The sequence below is a fragment of the Petaurus breviceps genome, unplaced genomic scaffold (assembly GCF_028583685.1).
Source record: "Petaurus breviceps papuanus isolate PSGF00001 unplaced genomic scaffold, PetGlider_PUasm1.0 90779, whole genome shotgun sequence".
Lineage (NCBI taxonomy): Eukaryota > Metazoa > Chordata > Mammalia > Diprotodontia > Petauridae > Petaurus > Petaurus breviceps.
Genome location: NW_027187344.1, coordinates 6,443,150 through 6,464,544, shown reverse-complemented (window position 1 = coordinate 6,464,544; position 21,395 = coordinate 6,443,150). Strand labels below are relative to the sequence as shown.

At 36.7% G+C, this 21,395-nt stretch overlaps 1 protein-coding gene across 1 annotated transcript in view; it reads right to left on the bottom strand.

Moving 5' to 3' along the window:
- MED27 (mediator complex subunit 27) overlaps nucleotides 1-21,395 on the bottom strand; it is a 256,004-nt gene that overhangs the window by 74,911 nt on the left and 159,698 nt on the right. Inside the window, exon 4 of the mRNA XM_069069312.1 lies at nucleotides 793-886. Coding sequence (XP_068925413.1) covers nucleotides 793-886 — 94 coding nt within the window. The remainder of the gene's footprint in view (nucleotides 1-792; nucleotides 887-21,395) is intronic.

Sequence of the window (21,395 nt, the reverse complement as noted above, 5' to 3'; positions counted from 1 at the left end):
TCCTCTGGAAAACTGCTCATGCATGGTATTACAAAGGTGGTGCTGGAATTAGGACACTAACTTTCTAAATTCTGGTATAATGATCTTTCTACTACAATATGCACACAGCATCTTAGGATAAAACACTAGAGAGTCAACAAAATCTCTGCCCTTGAGGTTCATACCATGGGACCTCATTATAGGGAAGAAGATTTTATAAGGAGGTACTTTCTTTTGGTAATTTAGTAATCAAACTCCTTGGATGAGATCTATTTCTTTTTTTTAAAATAAAATTTTATTGATAATTTGTTTTTTACCTTCCCTAGATTTCCTCCTATATATTTCTTTATCCTTCCTCCCAGAAAGTCATTCATTCCATGAAACAAATAGTTTTTTAAGGGAAAGAAAAAAGAGAAAAAAGAAAAAAAAAATCGGTAAAACCAATCAATATGTTGAAAAAAAAATCTGAAAACATGAAGTGTTTCATACCTATAGACCTCCTACTACAAAAGAACTAGGGGGAAGTGACTTCTCATAGACAAAGTCTACTTCTAAAGTCTCTTTCAACTCTAAAATTCTATGATTATATGAATATGATGCAATTGAGAAAGTTATAGAGCACTTATTGTTGTCATTGGGAAATTCTATTTTCTTTCTTGGAAGATTGAGATCTACCATTAAAAACAGACGTACTGTTGTCCATCCAATTAAAGCTTAATTTACAACAATAGGGCCTAATATTCAGGACTAGAAAATTAATCTCTCATCATTTTTTCTCTATAATTCCCTTCAACTTGATCAAATGAATCTTACCAAAAGCATTGCAGATGTTCCGTTGGGTCTGGATAAATGAATTGACATTTCAGGGAACATCCTATCAATGCGGCTGATCACATCATCAACATACCTAAGTAGAAAAAAATGCACAGATATAAATTATAGCAATATTCAAAGTAATGACAACGAACAAACTATTAAGCATGTCTTTACATCTCTTGATTTTTTTTGAGAGGACTAATTTAAGTTGCTACCATAAAATGCTTACCTTAAACTTTGAAAACCTTTACTTATTGAAGGTACCTGGTTCAATTTAAGTGCTATGTGGGCAGATAATTCAATGATAGCAAGAGAAAAATAAACCAACACATTCTGTGTAATAATCTTTACACTGGGTGACCACTTTCTAAATGAAGGCTCACAATGAAAAAGATGATTCTATAACAAGAAGAGTATTTTCACTCAGATGCTTTCAGTATAAAATCCTGTAAGAATATATCCCCAATCTTGAAATTCCCACTGGATGTAGGGGGAATATAATACCTCATGACTACATGATAACAAAAGGTTGGATATGACATATAAACAAAATGGTTTATTAAAAATCAGAGACCAATGTAAAAGTGATTATATATTCAGAGGAGCAATGAAACAACACAAAATCAAACAGGAAAAAACTTTAGGCAAAAGCCCTGTAATGTTAATGAAAAATGAATAAAAACATAAATGTATTAAGAGATGTCTGGTATGCAAATCAGAAAGTATTTATCTTTCCACACAAATTAGAACTGTATCATAGCACTATGCCTAATTTTCAATTCAATTAAATAAGCAATTTTATTAAAGACCTACTAAATTGCTAGGCACTGTTCTAGACACCAGGGATACAAAAACAAAAACAAGAAAGAAAACTCAGCCTCAAGGACATTAATACTGCAAGGAAACCATATGTACACACAGATACAAAATATACACAAAGTTATGAGACAGTAATTTAGGCAAGGCTGGGAGGAGCACTGATAACTGGGGGGCCATCAGGAAATTTCTCTTATAGGAGGTGGCAGTGAAGAAGTGGTCTTGTGTAGATGAAAAGTCTAATGGAAAGAGCAAGTGGGCTAGTTTGGCTAAACATTGCACATAGATGTTAAGGAAAATACTATGAAATAAGTCTGAAAAGAGGGGTTAAAACCAGAATGTAAAGGATTTTAAATGCCAAGGAGAGGAGTTTACATCTCATCCTGGAGACAGTAAGAAGCCACTTAAGTTTTGCTACAAATGCAGAATCTGTGAATGATGGACAGGAAAAGGGAGTGTTTAAAGCTTGGGAGTCCACAGAAGCAGTTTAGGTGAGTAGATGGGCCTCAAGTAGGGCACTGGCTGAATGAGGAGAGGAAGGCAGAAAGATGTGGAAGGCATTGTGGAAGTAGAACTGAGAAGACTTGGCAAATGACTGCACAGAGAGGGCTAAGAAAGAATCAAAGGTGACTCCAAGGTTGTGAACCTGGGTAATTAGAAACAGGCAAATTCTGAAGAAAGGGGGATTGGCCTTTTCATTTTAAGAGAAGGGAAAAATCTGGAGCAAAGAAAAAAAAAGTTCAGGAAGCTGATGTTTATTTGGAAGAAGAGAAAACTGGGGACTGAACCTCAGTTATCTTCAGGTTCACTGCTATAAGAAAAAAATGTCATTTTCAGCCACAAAGACTCAAACAAAGGGAAATCGGTTAAAAGACAGAATATAACTAGATATAAGGAGGAGTTTCTTAAGAGTGAAGCTGATTAAACATCAAATGAGACTATCAATAAAGGTTCTGAATTTCTATTCTGGTGCTCTTTAAAAACAGGATAGACAACCATCTGTCCTGAACAGTTAAAGAAATGAACTGCCCAAGGCAATATACAACCTCCTGAGGTCCTTTATAGCTTTTTTGACTTTATGCCACATAGTCTCAGTATCAGTTCAAAAGACACAAAAATTGAGGGGAGGGGTCCAGGAACTAATGGGGAAAAAATGAGTGAAAAAGGAACATGTTTCTTAAGATCATGAAAGACATACAACAAAGCCCCATTAAAAAAAAAAAAAGACAGTATGCCAACATTATGTATCAGTATCCCTTGAATCATTTCTGAATATCATTAATTTTTTTTCTTCTATGACTGTATGTGTGATTTAGATCAGGTTCCTTTAGTTAGACTAAGTAGAAAGGAAATATCAACCATCATACACATGTGAATGGAGGTCATTGCTAACTATATGCTAATGGGATGGGGGCTGGTAGGAGCTAGGAGGAGGCAGTATCTTCTAAACTGATCCTCAATCAATAGATATCATAGCTTTGGAAGTCTAATGCAAAGAAGCACACCAAGCTTCAATATGATGGGAACATAATAATTTGCCCTGCACTGCACCTTTCACCTTGAAGTTACCAAAATGCAAACCAAACTGGAGGATTCCAAAACTCTAAGGACTTGCCTGTGCTTTCAAAAAAAGATCCAATTTTAAAATCCGGCAGTACCATACAGTGTTTGGGGGGAAAAAAAGGTCAAAATACTGTACAATCTAAGATCTGCAGCTTATCTTGGGGGATAGAGAACAGGTAAATGGGGAAATGTGGCCCCAGGAGGCAGAAGGGAAAAGGCAGAACAGTATATAAAAGATGCAGCAGAGGGGAAGAGTGCAGGAGGGGGGAGGGGAAGAGTGCAGGAGGGGGGAGGAGAATCTATGTTATCAGAAAAGCCCAGAACAGACTATTAAAATGTTATTGAGCAAAAGCATTTCTTAAAAAAGGGAATACTTTTCATTCACATGCCTGATATGAGGAAGATGTCATCTGTAAAAGGCAATTTATGTTATGTATTCATGTATTTGCCAAGTAGAGAAAGGAAGAAACCCAGGAGCATCTTTACTAAGGAAAACAATGTCTTTATTCTCAGGACAAAACCAAAACATTTCCCTTTTAAAAATGCATCAAAACCTCTTGAATTCGGTATCACAGCTAGACAGAATTGACAGAAAAAAGGAAAGCTCAGAAGTTCGAATTCAAAATCCAATGGGAACTGCCACTTTTCTTTGGCACTCTTGTCATACCACCTCTCTGGTGGTATTTCTCAGAATGATGCTCTCCAGAGCAGTAGAGGATGCTAGAAATACCTGAATGGTGTCTGAACACAGCTTTGCTATGAGTAAGCACTCATTTAGCAAAATCTGGATGAGCTTTATTTGCAGGCCTGGGAACAGGTAGGAACACAGTGCTCTACTCCTACACTTTTACCATATGTTGTACTCCAGGCTATAGCAGAATTGAATTACTTTAATTTTTACCTTTTGGATACAGGCAAACAAGCAGGAACACAGCAGTGGTAACTAGTTTACACTTGGGCAGATGCAGTGCTGAAAGACATTAATTTAGTGCCAAATTGAGCGGTGAGTCACAATTTGCACATATCTGTCAACCTGCTAACACGGTAATAACTTGGAAAGATTGCAGTTCCTATTTACATTGCAGAAGGCATCATGCTTTCTGTGATAATCCTAGTTTAAAATGGAGAGATGTTTGATTCTGATTTCAACCCAATATGAACCTGAATTTTTTATTTTCCAATAGAAAAAAAAAGCTATTATGCATAGTAAGGATTTCGCTTGCTCTCCATTAGTTTTCCTGATCACTAGTGTCTCACTTCAGACAGACTTCCCTTTGTTGACTCACATCCTCATTTTCAAATGACTTTCACTTGATAGCATACCTTTTCCAACTTCATTCCTTCCTAGTGCGTCCCAGCTGGAAGAACATGTCACCTATATTCACTGAGTAGAATTTTTAACTTGATCCCATCCAGAACATCATCCATCTCCGGGACTGCACTAAACATATTCTCTCCAAGTCTTGCACCAGAGAACTTGCTCAAGGCCAAATCTCAGGGGCTAGTCTCAATTCTAACATTCTCAACCTAACACTTCAAAGATAATTGCTCTTCTCAGAATGCTTCCTGATCTTCATTCCTTCAACAACAAGACACTTGTCCCCTCCTGAGGCTCCTCCTCCATCCTAATTTGTTTCTCCACACAGAACCATAGACTCAGAAAGGCCCTGGAAGATCATCTAGCTAGCCTGACTGATCCAATACTGGTGGCCTTGTTCAGTACAGCATCCAGGTTCTAACTGCAAACCTCCAGAGTCAGGCAGCAAAGACATCTCAACGTAATCAGGTCTATTACTGCTCAAGTACAAGAAAAGTCTTCCTCATATTGAGCTAAAGTCTTTTTCTCTGTAGTTCCCATTTATAGGTTCCAATTCTGTCTTCTGTACACAAAGTTCACTCCCCTCCTTAAAATGAAGCTTTCAAATATTTGAGGAGAGCTATCTTATCTCCTCTTCATCTTTTCTTCTTCAGGCTAAATATCTTCAGTTCCTTCAAATGTTATTCTTTTAGACATGGTTCCAGAACCTTCACCACCCATGTCACCCTCCCTCTGAACCCATTCTAATTTGTTTGTATCCTTCTTAAAATGTGTTAATCCAAATAAAAAATGCCACTACCGATGTGGTCTGAATAGTACCATAGGGTCCGTACCTTCCACTATCCATAGGATATTTACTACTGAGAGGTAACATAGCATGGTATAAGCTTAGCATGTTGAACCTGCAACCTTGGTCTGAATCTTATCTCTGATATTAATTAATTAGCAAAGGTTTCATTTCCTCATCTGTAAAATGAGGATAATAATACCAGCAGCACCTATTTCAGAGGGTTTATTGTGAGGTTCAAATAAGATAATGTGTGTAAAGTACTTTGCAAACCTTGAAATATCATATGTCAATCATTATCATAAATGCTAATAATAACTAAGATTGTGGCTTTAAATTTTTTTTTTTGTAAGCAGCAATATCACAGTGACAGCTTGTATTGAGTTTGTGGTCAACTTAAACCCCTAGCTCTTTTTTGCATGAAGTACTTCCAAACTGAGTTTTCAACCAGTACTTTGACCTACACCTTTCAGAAGAGTCTTCTCTTTTTTTCCTTAAATTTACTTCCTGGTGATTTCATCTGTTTCTATGCCCTTGGCAGTGGTCTAAATTGCAAATGATTCTGCTCTACTTTGCCACCCACAACCTTACTCCAAAACCACATCTCCCACTCTTCACAGGATCTCTCCAGCTAGAGGTCTTGCCCGCCAACTCAAGCTTAAAATGGCAAACACCAGGCTCCAACAACTCTCTTTGGCTGCCTAACTAGCTATGACAAAACCCTAGGAGCTAACATTAAACTACAATGAAACAATGCAGGTCTTAGCCAAGCAGCTACTTACCAAATGTGGTGTAGTAGGAAAAGGACTGGAGTTTGAGTAAGAGAACCCAAGTTCAAATCCTAGCTCTTCTATCTACTACCTTGGTGATCTTAGGAAAGTCACTTAACTTTTTCTCACCCTCAGTTTCTTCTGAATGAAGAGAATGGACTACATGATCTGTAAGGTTCTTTTTAAGTTCTTGATCTATGAATTAGGATATAGTGTTCTTTAATAAATAAAAATATTTTAGATGATAGACGGTCTTATTATATTAGCCTATAAGTCAGTATCAGTAAGCAGCCAAATAACTCACAAAAAAATCCTTCTTCACCCCCCCCAAAAAAACTTCAGAGATTTAAAGTCATATAGCTTGATATGCATCTAAAAAATCTCTGTATCTGTTTTTGTATAAGCAAGAGCCTTCTAAAGTAGTGTGTTATGCTACTGACATACAAGTTTCTAAATGCTGCTTTTAATGAACTAATTAATTCTGTAAAACATTAGTACAAAGATGTGTGTTATCAAATTGGGATTAAAATGCCAAAATGACTGCAAATTGTAGAAGCTATCTCCAAAGATACAATCCTGTAAAACCTTAATTCCACAGTACCTATAAAAATGTAAAAAAAAAATTATTTGACATTAAAACATTAAAGTCTCAGCATTTTATGCTGGACAGATGGCTGAGTTTTCTAGAATCTGACCTGTGTGTGTGTGTATGAATGTCTCAACTGGATTCAATCCAGTGATCTTGTGTTAGTGTGATGCTTAGCAGCTAAGTAAGATTTAAATAGCATTTTATCCCACACAGTGTGTAAGATACATGCTGTTCGCTTTCCCCACCCATACAAAATCCAAAATGGAGGAATATATGTAATAATACCCCACTTTACTGTAAAAGGGCAATGCCCAGTACATGTCACAAAAGGGAAACAAACACCTCATCTAGAAACAATTTCAAGAATTTTCTCTAAGCCTGTTCAGACTGGGACAATTTAACAATCCTTTTATACCAAGTGGAAATAGATGGGGTTTGTTTAACTATTCCATGAGTAACTGAAACCACAGCTATTCCCTATAACCATCATTCCAGATGTGCTGAAGAAGAGTATTACAAACTTAGGTCAACTTTGCTTACTTTTCAGATTCTCTGCATGTATTTGTACTTCTGTGTGCATTCCACAAGATTTTCTCTAAGTGTTTTGTTAAAAAAAATTTTTTTTAATTGTGATCTGCATAATCTGAAAAATATAATGTGTCTGGTTTTTCAGAGAGAGAGAGAGAGAGAGAAAGAGAGAGCGCGCCAGCTCTCTTCTAGTCAATCTCAACATACCTGGGGATGGCTGAAACACCAGGAATACAACACTGTCCTAGGGCCTTATTGTCCACTGTCTACCTGTTTTTAAAAAATCAGCTTCTACTACTGTAATAGAAAAAAATAATGAAACTTAGCCATCCCTCTGAATCAATTAATAAACTTTTATTTAAGGAGTCTCATATGTGCTACACATACTCTGTGAGGAGTTTTTAATAAATAAGTAGGGCTATCAGATTTGAGGGAAGAGAAAAGGGAATCAGCATTTATAGTGCATCTACTATGGGTCAGGCATTATGCTAAGTACTTTAGAAATATTATTTCATTTGATCCTTACAACAACCCAGAGAGGTAGGTTGTTATTATTATTATGTTATTATTCCCATTTTACAATGGAGGAAACCAGGACAAACAGAAGTTGAATGACTTGCCCAGGGTCATTTAGTTATGTGTCTGAGGCTAGATTTCAACTCGAGTCTTCCTGACAATCTCAATCTCAACCTCTCTCTCTCTCATATATGTATGTATATGTGTGTGTACAGTGTATGTATATATGTGTGTATGTATGTGCTCTCTAGTGGTGTAGGAAACTAACCAAGTAAACAAAAGGTACCTCATACTCCAATATGAATTTTAAAAACTTTTTAAAGAAACCATTTTCACATACAATGAGATTACACAGAAAACAAAACTTTATTCAAAAATAAATTCAGTTTTGAAACTAAACATTTCCCTTCTTATTGTGCCACACTTCCCCTCGCTGCATCCACACTCCATATGTCTCAGATATTCCATTAAGTGCACAGGTGCATCAAAACACTGAAAACAGATGGGAAACACTGTCATACAAATTAGGAGTCTTACATTCTAGTCACCAGTGTTAAAAGTTACTGAAACTGGCCTATAACTCCACCCCTATTTTATAAATCAACAAATGTTTATTGAACACCTACTACCATCAGCAACTAAACAAAATATTTATCAAGCATTTTAAGGTAAGATACTATGTTAGATACTGAGAATACAAAGAGCTGGAAGATAATCCTTGCCTTCAATGGGTTTACAACCTAGTAAAACATCTGTTGAACACCAAGAAAGAAAATTATGGGTGAACAATACAAATACTGCCTTGCATTTGCACAGTACCCCACAGCTTTCAAAACACTTTCATATTCATTACCTGCTTTGATCCTCATAAAAACCCTATCAGAGAGTTGGGACAAATGGAGCAGAAGAGGTTATAGGCTTGATTCAGGGCTAGAAAGGACCTTCGATGCCATCGAGTCTAAACACCTCCTTTTACAGATGAAGAAACTGAGGAAAACTGACTTGCCAGGGGTCACATCAGTTGTGAGTAACAGAATCAGGGTGTGAATCATGTGATACTTAGTCCAGTGATCTTTGTACTATAGGAAAGGTAAGATGATGAGTCAGGGGCACTAGACTTGACAATACAGTGGTTACCAATGCAACCAACTTTAAATGACTTAAATTTATCTGCAGGGTTATTCGGGTTTTATTTTTTTAAACATTCTTGTATAACTGTAATTGAGACAGAAATGGATGAGTCAGTAAACACATGCTCTCTGAATGAGAAGACAATTGCATTTTTACATCTTTCTACATCTCTATTAATTTTCTGTTGCAAATTTATACAGGTATTTTGCTGGCCACAGCTCTCCCTAAAAGTTTTTAAACAATTTATTAAGCTCAGAGGGGAAATTATCATTTTCACCCAACAGTTCTCTCCTCTGCAAGCCCTTACATGTTACAAAAAGACAAAAAAAAATCACTCATATTAAACTTTCCACCAACACCAATTAACAATAGTTATTAAAGCAGGTATCTCTGCCAGATCTTATAAAATGACACTCCACGATCAGATAGGTAGTGAAGAATGTGTGAATGGAGACTCAACAATTCACACAAAAAGAAAGTAACTCAACATTCAATTAGACAGCTGGCTGGAACCGACAACACATGTTTGAAAGCTACATCCCCTTTCCCAAATTCCAGCAGTTTCTTCCCTCTCCACCTGTTAAGAGTCGAAAACTGTGAAGCTATTAATATTTGGCATTTTCTGGCAGGACTAAAATATAGACTCTCAGCTTTGGGAGTACCAAGTTTGCCATAATGATATTGTGATAGAAAATGTTTCTTTTCCATTTGATTTTTAACATCCCTGAGTGAACATATGACAGACTTCACAGAAACAGAAATAACAAGTTAAAAAATAAACTTGCTGCACACATTTTTGAGCTTCTAATAATACATTCAGCAAATCCCAATATGAAAGAGTTAATATAATTTTGAAAGGGCAGCATTTCTAGTTTTTGCACTAAGTCTATCAGGTTGAATGAAAACTAAGTCATAAGAGCATCGCATTTAGAGCCTGAAGGGCCTTTAGAGAACATTTGGTTGGACCTCTCACTTTACAGGAAAAGAAACTGAGGTTCAGGGAGAGTAAATACTTTGCCCACTCTTACACATGCAGAAGGCAAGAGAGCAGGGTCACAGTATGAACAGAGCCTCCATCTTTACCTGACTTTGCTAGAACAAGAAGTGAAAGTTTCTAGGTCAGAGAATTTTATTTCACTCAAGATTCACACTCAATTTTTTTTCCTTCTTTATTTCTTCCCTCCAGATATTCCTATGGATCAGGCAGATTTAAGTCAAAATCAAGAGAAATCCTTATATGCAGATTATTAATTGGTCTTCACAAAATTCTCACCCCCATCCAAATAATGATAAATGACTTTAGAAAATGAAATAAAAACAAATACCCTAAAGGAACAGAAAAGGAAAGCAAATTCCCAAGAATTCATTACAACATCTAAAATAATCAGGGAAATAAATCCCAAGTCCTATGGTAGGAAATATTTTTGCAACAAAATACCTGCATTTCAGTCCGACAAGAACTTCTCTGCCATTATTCAACACATATGTAGGATTTTTCATCTGGGAACGAGGAGGAAAGTTTGCTAATATTTTTTTACTGAATTATAATGCCTTCTAGCAAAATGGAGATGCAACTGCTAATTCTGGGCCATTATAAAATACACACATAACCCTCATCTAGTCCTGTCATATTTACCTGCTTCAAAGTCTCCATATCCTAACTGGAAAAAGAGTTAATGCTTGATTATCTAGATTAATGGAGGAAAGTGTGGTGTGGATCTTTCTAGGAATTTCACGACAGCATAAAAAAATGAGATTAAACGAAGGATCAGGAAGTGAAGCTTAACAGTTGGACAGCTCCCCAAACCTACCACTACTCCTCGCTGTACTGTTTCCCATTCCAATCCAAGGACAGAAAGCATCATCTTTTAGACTACTTCAAAGTACCAAATTCCTTCTTCACTCTCTTAAAGCATTCTTTCTTTTTGTATTACATTTTCTATGATGCAGAAAAGATTAGTATTTTGGTTTCAAAATGCCTTCCAGAAATAATAGAAATTAAAATCTACAGTGGGAAAAGGATGTCTATGTCAACCAGAACTCGAAGATAATCACTTTTGGAAGACACAGCATTTCAGAGAATGTACAACTTCTGAGCATGGAGCATATAAGCTATTTCACTGTCTCTTGTCTCTCATCTTCTATCCTCAAACTAGAATTAAATATAACTGAAAGCTGGGCAGTAACTAGAATTATTTTTCATAGCACAAAATGCTTGTATTATTGAGATGTGAGAGAGATGACAGCACAGAGGATAATACAAACATGAGTGTAATCCTATCAGAAGAGGGGTCAGTCTGACCTGCTTCCCTATGGGGGCAGGGTTGAAGATGGGCCCCAGAAGAGAAATGCTCCAGGAACAAGATATTATGTCTGATGATCTGAGGATGGTTTACTGTGTGGTGGCACAGGACAGCAGAGAACAAGACAAAAGGTGAGAATACCACAAGACAAGATGTGTTGTGAATCTCCTACCCTTCCATGTCAGCACTCTGGGGAAAAGCCCCATTTGCAGTATGGAAATCATGATTCTGCCTGGTTGCTCTTCCAGAGCCAATGGCATACATGTGTATTTGGCATGATAGTTTCTACAACATGTTAAAAGTAGACCAAGAAAAATACTCATGTAGATATTCATACCCAAAGAGGAATGCTTTCTACAGCAACTTTGACTGAGTCACAAAGCCTCCCCTTAAAAACCTCCATCTCAGAGGAACCACTATTTCCCAGGGCAGACCATTTCACTTATAGAGAGCTCTAATTGTTTGGGAATTTTTTCCTTATATTGGACCAAAATATGAAACTGCTCTCTCTAGGCTCAAACAGATCAAGTCTAACCCTTCTTGCACATGATAGTTGTCTTTATGCATACTCCAAGTTAAACACAGTTTCCTCAACCAATCTTAATATGTCCATCATACACAAATGAAGTCATGAACCAGGATCATACCAATATATTTTCTATGCAAAACACCATACCACCTGAATGCAGGGAGAGTAGATGTGGTGATTCCATGCATAAATCCTCAGTGGGCTTCCCTCTACAGGCTTATTCTCCAACTAAAAGATTAAATTTAATGATATTTATTGCCAGTATTCTCTCTAACTGCTCAGCATAAAGCAGTTTTTCAAAGATCATATACTAAATCTTTTAAGGTAAGCACATGAAGAACCATTAGTTAAGTCAATCTGACCCTTGAAACATTACCTTTGTCCCACCTTTCTCCCTTCTCTACTGCAACCAAAATAGAGAAAATTCATCCTGCCTCACGAAGAAAAATCAGAGGGAACAACTTATTTACCTAACCAGAACATTAGGAACATAATTAAAAATAATGTTTGGAACTCGTTACAAATTCCCTGGACAGGAAGCCTAAATCTCATTAGAATGAAAAGCAAATTAAGCAATCAAGACAAAGTTTGGTCAGGGGCAAAATGAGGACTACAATCACCTTCAGAACTTTTAATGATACCAACACAGCTTGCTTTTGTTCTGCAGGTTGCATTAGTCTTCTAAAAAATCTCCACAGCCACTGTAGTTCTAAACCAAACAAGGACCAGAAGCGTTATAATATGTGACTCTGAGATTTCAGCCCTGAAAGACTCAAGCACGAATCTTGGTTTTATAATCATTACTGTTTTCTTGTCTGAGCCTGTTACTGGTCTTTATAACTTTTGTGAAAATTGACATGAATCCCTTTATAGATAGCTTTAAAGGAGAAGCAGCCTCCTCATGCTGAGTAACGCAATCAGTAATAGGATTTCAGAAGCATCATTTCATACCATGAAGACCTTTTCCCCTCCATTTGCCTATCTAGAAAATTAGGAGTTTCATGAAAGTTTCCAAATATGGTAGACATTGTGGATGAAATTAGAACTGGACTAAGCGGCTTCTTTTTCTCAAAACCTTTTTTTTTTTTTCAGTACGAATTTTACCCTCATGCTGAAAAGGTAATGTTAGCAAAACTGTAAATTCTCATATTTAAAAAACCAAACTCACAAGCAAAAGGCTCACATGACTTAATTCTCAATACACAAACATATTCTGGGCTTTGCTTTTAGGATAATGGGATAAATGACTGAACAAGTGAACATCAGGGAATAATTTTTCTTATAAGCAAAACTTCCCAGATATGTCAGCTTCTCAGGCATAATGGAAAAAGCACTGAAGGACTTAGGAGACCTGGGTACTAGTCCCTACTCTGTCTTTGACTTTCACCTTTCTGGGATTCAGTTTCACCCCATGCAAAACTATGAGACACTAGGACTAAATGGTTTCAAAAATGTCTTCTTGTGGTTAAACTTCAATTCAAGGTAAATCTATGATGAAGTTCCATAACTTACAACAAAGTTCCATACTCATACAATAACTGATGTTCATAGTGAAGATCCTGTGGCACTTTGCAATCTTGATGCATTTTCTAATTATCAAAAATTCAATTACATTCAGAATAAGAAAATTGTTATACATATTTCACTGTATTCTGAATCTTTGAAAATTAATTCCTACATGGAACATATTGTGGGGTGGTTAGCCAGAATATTCAATTTATCATAACATGTCACTCTCCATCCTTTGTAGATAAATAGGAGATTATATTTGAAAGCTCTATTATTAAGTATACTATAGTTTCACTATAACACACCTGCTACATGGAAAAATTTAGCAATGATGATTCTGCCTTTAACCCCATACAAATGATGTAACAAAAAATATCATGAGATTCCAGTTGTAAGGCAGCAGAGTATAGTTATACATGGCACTAGGGTAAAGTACAAGAGCTTCAAAGATGAAAAGACAGTCCCTAAGCTAAGAGGCTTATAGTTCAGTATAGAGGGGATAACATGCATACAGGAAAAAGTCTGAAACCACCAAGAATGAGAAAAGGAATCAAAATATCCTTCTCAATTATAATACGAAAACTGCAACATCTCTGATCTGGAAGGGAAAACTGTTGAGATAGGGGTATCTGAGGTGGGTTTCAAAGAAGAAAAAAAATAAAAAGGATTTGAGCAGGAAGACTTGTTATAGGAATTCAGTCCTAAGATGGAAGATAAGATTTAAGAAAGCACTACACAGAAGCAGAAGAAAGTAAGAAGAGATAAGGGAACACCTAGTAGCCTGGTCTAACTGAAAATATAGATTGCATTAAAGGGAATAGTATGAAATAATACTGGAAAGGAAGACTAGAGTCAGACTGTAGAAGCCTTTAACCACCAGACCAAGGTCTATATATTTCATCCTACAAAATAGTAAGGAACCACTGAAGGCTTTTGATCATGGAGTTAGAAATGTATATTTGGAAGATTGTTTTGAAGGTTATATGAAGGTTAGAATGGAGAAGGGAGGAAATATAAAAAGCAATGGATCTGGAATCTAAAGATATGGTATTGAAACTCAACTCTTACCATCTACTAACATTTTTACCTTGGAAATGTCACTTTCCCTCTCCAGACTTTAGTTTCCTTATCTGCAAAAATGGGGATAATACTTGTATTATCTCTTTTCATAGGAAAAGTATTTTGTAAACCTTCAAGTGCTTCCATCAAGGACATGCCCTATTAACCCTGAGGGTCCCACAGGGCTCTATTCTGGAACCTCTTGTCTTCACCCTTTATACTATTTCACTTGGTGACTGCATCAGCTCCCATGAATTCAAATATCATCTCTATGCTGATGATTCTCAGCTCTATCCAGTTCTAACCTTTCTGCTAACTTCCATTCTCACATCTCCAACTGACTTTCAGACATCTCAAACTGGATGTCTGGTAAATATCTTAAAACTCAACATGTCTAAAATGACCTCATTATCCTTCTCTCAAAATCCTTCTTTTCCTTCCAAACACCCATATTACTTTTGAGGGTACTGTCATCCCCCAGGCCCACAACCTCAGTGTCATCCTTGATTCTCTACTAGCTGCATCCCAATATCCAATCTGTGTTTGCCAAGGCCTATCCATTCTCCCCTCTGATAAAGCCACCCTCCACCCCCCTCCTTCCCCCCACCCCTGTGCAAGCCCTCATCATCTCAGGCTTGAAATGCTACAATAGCCTGCTGGTGGATCTACCTGCCAATTCATCCTTCATTCAGCCACCAAAGTGATTTTCCTAAAGTGTAAGTCTAACCATGTCACTACCCGCCACCCATACCCCACCACACTCAATAAATTCCAGGGGCTATCACTTCCAGGACCAAATACAAAATCCTCTGTCTGGTATTCAAAGCCCTTCATAACCTACCATCCCCACCTTATACCACCCCACTATGTACTCTTCTATCCAGTGACACTTCCTTCCTTGCTGTTCTTCAAACAAGATCCTCCATCTCCTTACTCTGGGTATTTACTCTCTGGCTATGCCCTATGCCCAGAATATTCTTCTTCCTTATCTCTGTCACAGGCAGGAGTAGGGAACCTATGGCCTCGATGACACATGGTACCCTCTAGATCCTTAAGTGTGTCCCTTTCACTGAATCTAAACTTCACAGAACAAATCCCCTTAATAAAAGGATCTGTTCTGCAAAACTTGGACTCAGTCAAAAGGCCAAATCCAGGAACCTAGAAGGCTACATGAGCCCTCAAGGACACAGGTTTCCCACCCCTGGCTCAGGGCTTCCCTAGATTCCTTTAAGTCTTGGTTAAAAGACTACCTTCTACCAGAAGCATTTCCTGATATCCCTTACTTCTTCTTCTTTTTTTTTGGAGGGCAATTGGAGTTAAATGACTTGCCCAAGGTCACATGGCTAGTTTTTGTGTTAAGTGTCTGAGGCTGGATTTGAACTCAGGGTCCTCCTGATTCCAGGGCTGGTGCTCTATTCACTGTGTCACCTAGCCGCCCCGATACCCCTTACTTAGGTTCTATGGAATATTTTAAATTTATCCTGTATGTAGCTTATTTGTACATAGTTAATTGTATGTTGTCTCTTCTGTTAGACTGTAAAATCCTCAAGTACAGGAATTGCATTTTCTTTACCTTTATTTCTATCCTCAGAGCTTAGGCACAGTGTCTGGCACATAGTAGATATTTAATAAATACTAATAGACTATAATGAATATAAAACTATAGAGTGCTATGCAAATAAGACATCATTATACTTATTTTTTTACAAATTATTAATAGCTTTTATTTTTACATTACCTACATTTCCCACTGTATCCTCCCATCTCTCCCCTCCAAGAGAATCAACCCTTATAAGAAAGACTGTTAAAAAAAAATGTTCAGCAAAACTAAACACATGAAAAATAAAACCCCCAAACCTGAGATTATTTGCACTGTTCCAACCCACTATACCTCTACCTCTTCAAAGAACAGAGAGAGGCGCCTTCTCACATCTTTTTACTGGGGTCGTGTTTGGTTATTACAACTTCACGGTATTCAGTTTCAACTGTTTTGTTGGTGTTGTTTTTCTTTCCATTTACATAATACTCTTTCATAGAACAAAGCCCTAGTGCATGGACCCCCAAACAGTGTAACAGCACTAGTTTACTCATAATTCTGCAATCAAGAAAGCCTCAAAGAAGTATTCATAAACAAAACATTTACTGTGGCCAAGTCCACCTAAAAGACGTGTGTAATTTAAAGGAACACACAATGTGTCTTCTACTTGAAAATCTCCAACCTTATAAAAACAATCAATTAGATGGGGATGGAGTTGGAAATAAAACTAAGGAGCATCAAGGTCCCTAAGCTCAAGACACCCATTCTAAAAACAAAATGAGATATGCTACATTTTAATGGATGTAGCCACAGCTAAGATTCAGTTTAAAATACAGAAAAGCTGTGCCATACCATCATTTCATTTGTTTATACCTTCACCATAAACCATAGAACTTCTGTTGTAACATGTGAAGTAGAGAGGATGCGGAAAGAGAGAAACAAATACACACAATCACAGTTTTGGAGATTTTCAAGAGTTAGAAACCTATCATAATGATGGAGCAAAGCCAATCATATACACAGTCGTCCTCAACAAATGTGACTGTAGTGAATCATAAGCTGAATGAGTCAATAATGTAATGATGTTAAAATAATGTCAACTTCTTACAACTGTATGATTAAACAGGATTACTTAAAGATTAAAAAAGATAAAGATCCCATTCTGCTCAAGATCAGTGAGGCATCAATATGATTAATAATGACAAAGAACAGAGAAAAGAACAGAGAAAAGGCCAGTTCAGAAAATAAGGTTGGCAAGAATAGGGGTGCGAATTGAATTTGTTCCAGTAAAGAGAAAATATGCTATCCATAAACATTCATGTTGACTTAGAAATGAAAAGAGATCAATTACTCTCAGTCACTGAGCCAAGGCACGACAGAAAAATTAAAGACAGAAACATTAAGGCTAAATATTAAAACTTTACCTCACAAAGTATAACATGCTAAATGAGTGGAGATGTTGACAGGAAGGGATAGGATAAAAAGATACTCAGTAAAAAAAAAAAATTAATACATGCCTAATTAGTAATGGAATTATTCTTGCCATTGTCGGAGAGAGGGGGGGGTTGAACAGGAGAGAGGACCCTTTAGAGAAGTCTCTATCAAAGTAGATGAGTTAGGAAAACCAGGGGGTTGAACCACTCACTGCTTATAATTTCTAACCTACAGTCAGGTATCAATAAGACTTCTGCCATGATCTTTATACAAAAAGCTCATCAGAACTTGGTTACAACAGGCTGCATGAATTCATTATTGTAAAGACAAGAAATTAACATGACTGTAAAGCAAAGTTCTAAGAAAAAGTCCAGAAGGTGGCTTTGGTGACACACATTTGAACAATGAAACAGGATATCTTTTTCCTCGAAAGTTAAGAAGTTCACTGAAATGTTCAACCTTAGTTGAAAAGATTTCCTTCTTTGGTAAACTCAAAACAGTGAGACAAATTATATCTTTAAATCAAACAATTTTAAACATCTAAGCCTGAATAGAATGACTCAGAACCTTTATGAAAATAACATGATAGTTCTAAAGGCTTTTTGGGAGTTCTGAGAAGGGGAGTTGGGGGAAGAAAAGAAAGGGGAAGAACACTACAACTTCCAAGTTCAGTTGTAAATAATGATTGGCTATTGGCCTCCGTGTATCTCACTGGCTAAAGAAGGTGGCAGGACATGACCGAAGCTTTGCCTTCATTAGCTAGCTGAGAATGATTTCAGCTCTTAGAGAAGCTATTCTTTTTCCTCTGCTCACACCTAATATAGCAGGACCCATTAATATCCACTGGGACCCAAATATTGTGATGATAAAAGGTCTTCTGACCTTTTCATCTCTGCATTTGTTAGCAAGTTGGCAATATAGGCTACCTATACTATTATTTACTCCATGGCAAGAAGAAAGTACTTAAGAGAATCAATTACATCTTGAAATAGAATTGATCCACTGATAACTTCCAAGTGTTTCCAAATTTAAAATTTACTAAAAAATAATCCCCAGGGGATCACTGAACTTTGAGGATGGAAAAGAACTGAGAGATCATCTAGAACTGGGGTAATGAACATAGCATCCATGAACTTCTTTAAAAATGTTATGTTGATAACTGTACCTTAATATCATTGGTTTTCTTTGCAATCCTTTGTATTTTGTTTTATGTGTTTAAAACATTATTCTGAAAAGGAGACTGCAGACTTCACCAGACTGTGAAGAGGGGCTACACCACAAAAAAGGTGAAGAACTCCTGTTCCAGTCCAACTTTCTTGCTTCTAAGCATAAGAAAGCTGAGTGCCAGAAGGGTTGAGTAACTTATCTAAGGTCACACAAAAATTACAGCAAGAAACACATCCAGAACCCAAGTCCACTGCTTTACTCTTTAGGGCTTTCTCTTTCATGCTGTCAAGATTGTAGGTAAGATTCTCTTAAATGTATCAGTCAATATACATTATTATTTGATACCTAGAAAAGAATGAGTCCATATTCTTTTTAAATGATTTAGTATATTCATTAGAAGTAGTGGCTATATATAGATGTATATGTATATATCAGGTCAGAAATTACCTTTAACAATGAGATGTCACCATTGTCATTTCCTGAGGTATATTATACCTTAACCATTCTCACTTTTCAAATCACAAAATCATGTCACAATTTAAATGGAGTAGTATTGATGAGGAAGGTTTAAAAAAAATGTCTGCTGAAATAATTTTCGAGTGCAAATTTGGGGGAAGCATCAATTTGAAGCTAATGAAGCTTGAAACATCTGTAAGTTTTATCAATGTTCGTAATTCAGATCATTCTAGGTAAAAAGTTACACCCAAAAAGACCCATCTTTGAGCTTCAATTTTTTTTTCTAGGACAGTCTAGGTTCACAATAATAATCCTGATAATCAACAGCCTTTCCTTGTGGGCACAGAAAAGGCTAGCTGAAGTGTATAGAGAAAGATGGTTTTATTATATCTGGATTTCAACTAACTGGTTAATGATTTTCATTCAGCAGATGTGGATGACATTTCAACATTGATTCCAACACATTTGATTCATCTATTTTGGTTCATGAGAAAGTTTTCCATCTAGGAATAAAACTTTTAAAAACTGAACATATTTCTAAAAGCTATACTGCAAAGACCAGTAAAATATTGAAACCTAATGTTCAACCACACAGTTTTCTAGCCATACATCATTTTATGTTTGTGCCCTACCCAACTGTTTCAAAGTTCATTTTTACAGTGTTCGGGGATAATAGCAACCGTATCAGTCATAGAAGCCATGTCCAGTCAATTTCTTCAGAGAGCAAATGGAATTTTTCCAAATAGATTAACTTTTAGTGTAGAGAACAAGGACCCCCTGAGGTTAGTATTTCTGAAACGGAATGGCTAGGAATTAAGTTTAGATAATTTCAAGGGATATTTTTCAAGTGTGACTGGCTCAAAATGGGAGGCCCTGCCATTTTAAACATGAAATTTTTAAAAGCCCCTAGATGCAGCAGGCAGAAGAAGAAGTCAAGATGGAGACCATCAAGTGTTCTATATCATGGCAAAAGCATTTATGATGGCAATAGCTGCAAGGTATGAGATGCAATAACTACCATCACATCTTATTCATCTGGAATCATTGGGAAAGGAATGGCTCAAAATAAGAGAATTTCCCAGATAACTGAAGTTTTCCTCTTTAAACACCCAAACTGTTTTTTTAAATTTCAAATACTTTTAATAGAAGTTTTTCTTGAATACAATACATATTTCCCTGTCTTCTCAAACAGATTATGACAAACACAACTTAAGTATTCATGCTAGCTAAACATGATCATTATGAAAGTCAGGAACTATTTTACTATATACTCTCAGCCAATATGCAGAGTGGCCTACTGAGATGTGAAGGGCTGTTTAATTCTATACTGCTGCAGTTCTGTCTCTTCCTTCAAAGTCCTACTGTCAGTCATCCTTACTCCTCAACCCTCTTCTAATGAGTTGCTTCTAATGGGGTGGGGGGGGGGAGTAGATAACTAAGGGTACTAGGATGGTGTATAAACTAAGGATGAACAGACATTGAGTATCTGTGGGAAAGAGAAGAAAGGAAATAAGAATTTATTAAGTGCCTACTATGTGCCTGGCACTATTCTAAGTGCTTTACAAATACTATCTCTCTCTTCCAAGAACCTTGGGAGGTACTTGTGCTACTTTTATCCCCATTTTACAACTGAGGAAACTGAGGCAGAAAGAGGTTAAGTGACTTGCCCAAGGTGGCTAGCCACTGTCTGAAGATGGATTTGAACTGAGGTCTTCCTGTCTCCCAAGTCAATGTTCTATGTACTGTATCATCTAGCAGGTTCCTATGGAGTAAAGTTCATCTTTGTGATTTCATTCCTAGATGCTGACTATTAGCCAAATAGTTAAGGTTATGATTGTTGGAAATGTGACTCCTGGATAAAAGAAGTGTTCCTAAAGTATTTAACAGTGGCCCAAGCCTCAATGATATAAGGCTGTTGGAATCCAGAGAAAAGAACATTCTCAAACAATCCTTGATGCTAGTTCCTTCAACACCCAGGGCAACGAAAAGTATCTTTATCCAGAAAAAAAAAAATTCTGTTTCTAACACTGTCTTTACTTACCAAAAAGGCTAAAGAGAAAAAGGTCACATAATTACAGAACTGTTTGGACCATATCACTAGGGTCTTATTTCAAACAGGAGCAGGAGTTTCTCAAACCGCGATTAGGAGTTTCTGAGAATAGAAAATAAAAAAAGAAAGGAATCTGGCATCTTTATTGTTACACATACACAACTACTTTCCCTTCCTTCTCAGGCCTTGAATCAAGGACCTATAACTCCTATAAGGTGATAAGTCTATTTTAGGAAGTGGAAAGCATAATATTTAAGCACAGGGGATCAAATTGGTCTGCTTTGATGGAGTCCTTTTTCAATACAAGGACATATTAACTATATTTCAAGCCTTCCCATGGTACTATGCTAATGAATGTTCAATGTTAAATCTGAAATACAGCAACCCTTCCAGCAATTCCATATTGAGCCTTTATTTTAAACTCATTGTATTACAAGAACAGTATTTTTCAAAGTAAAAGCCAAAATACCCTGATGCTAAACATGTTACTTACACACACACACACACACACACACACACACACACACACACACACACA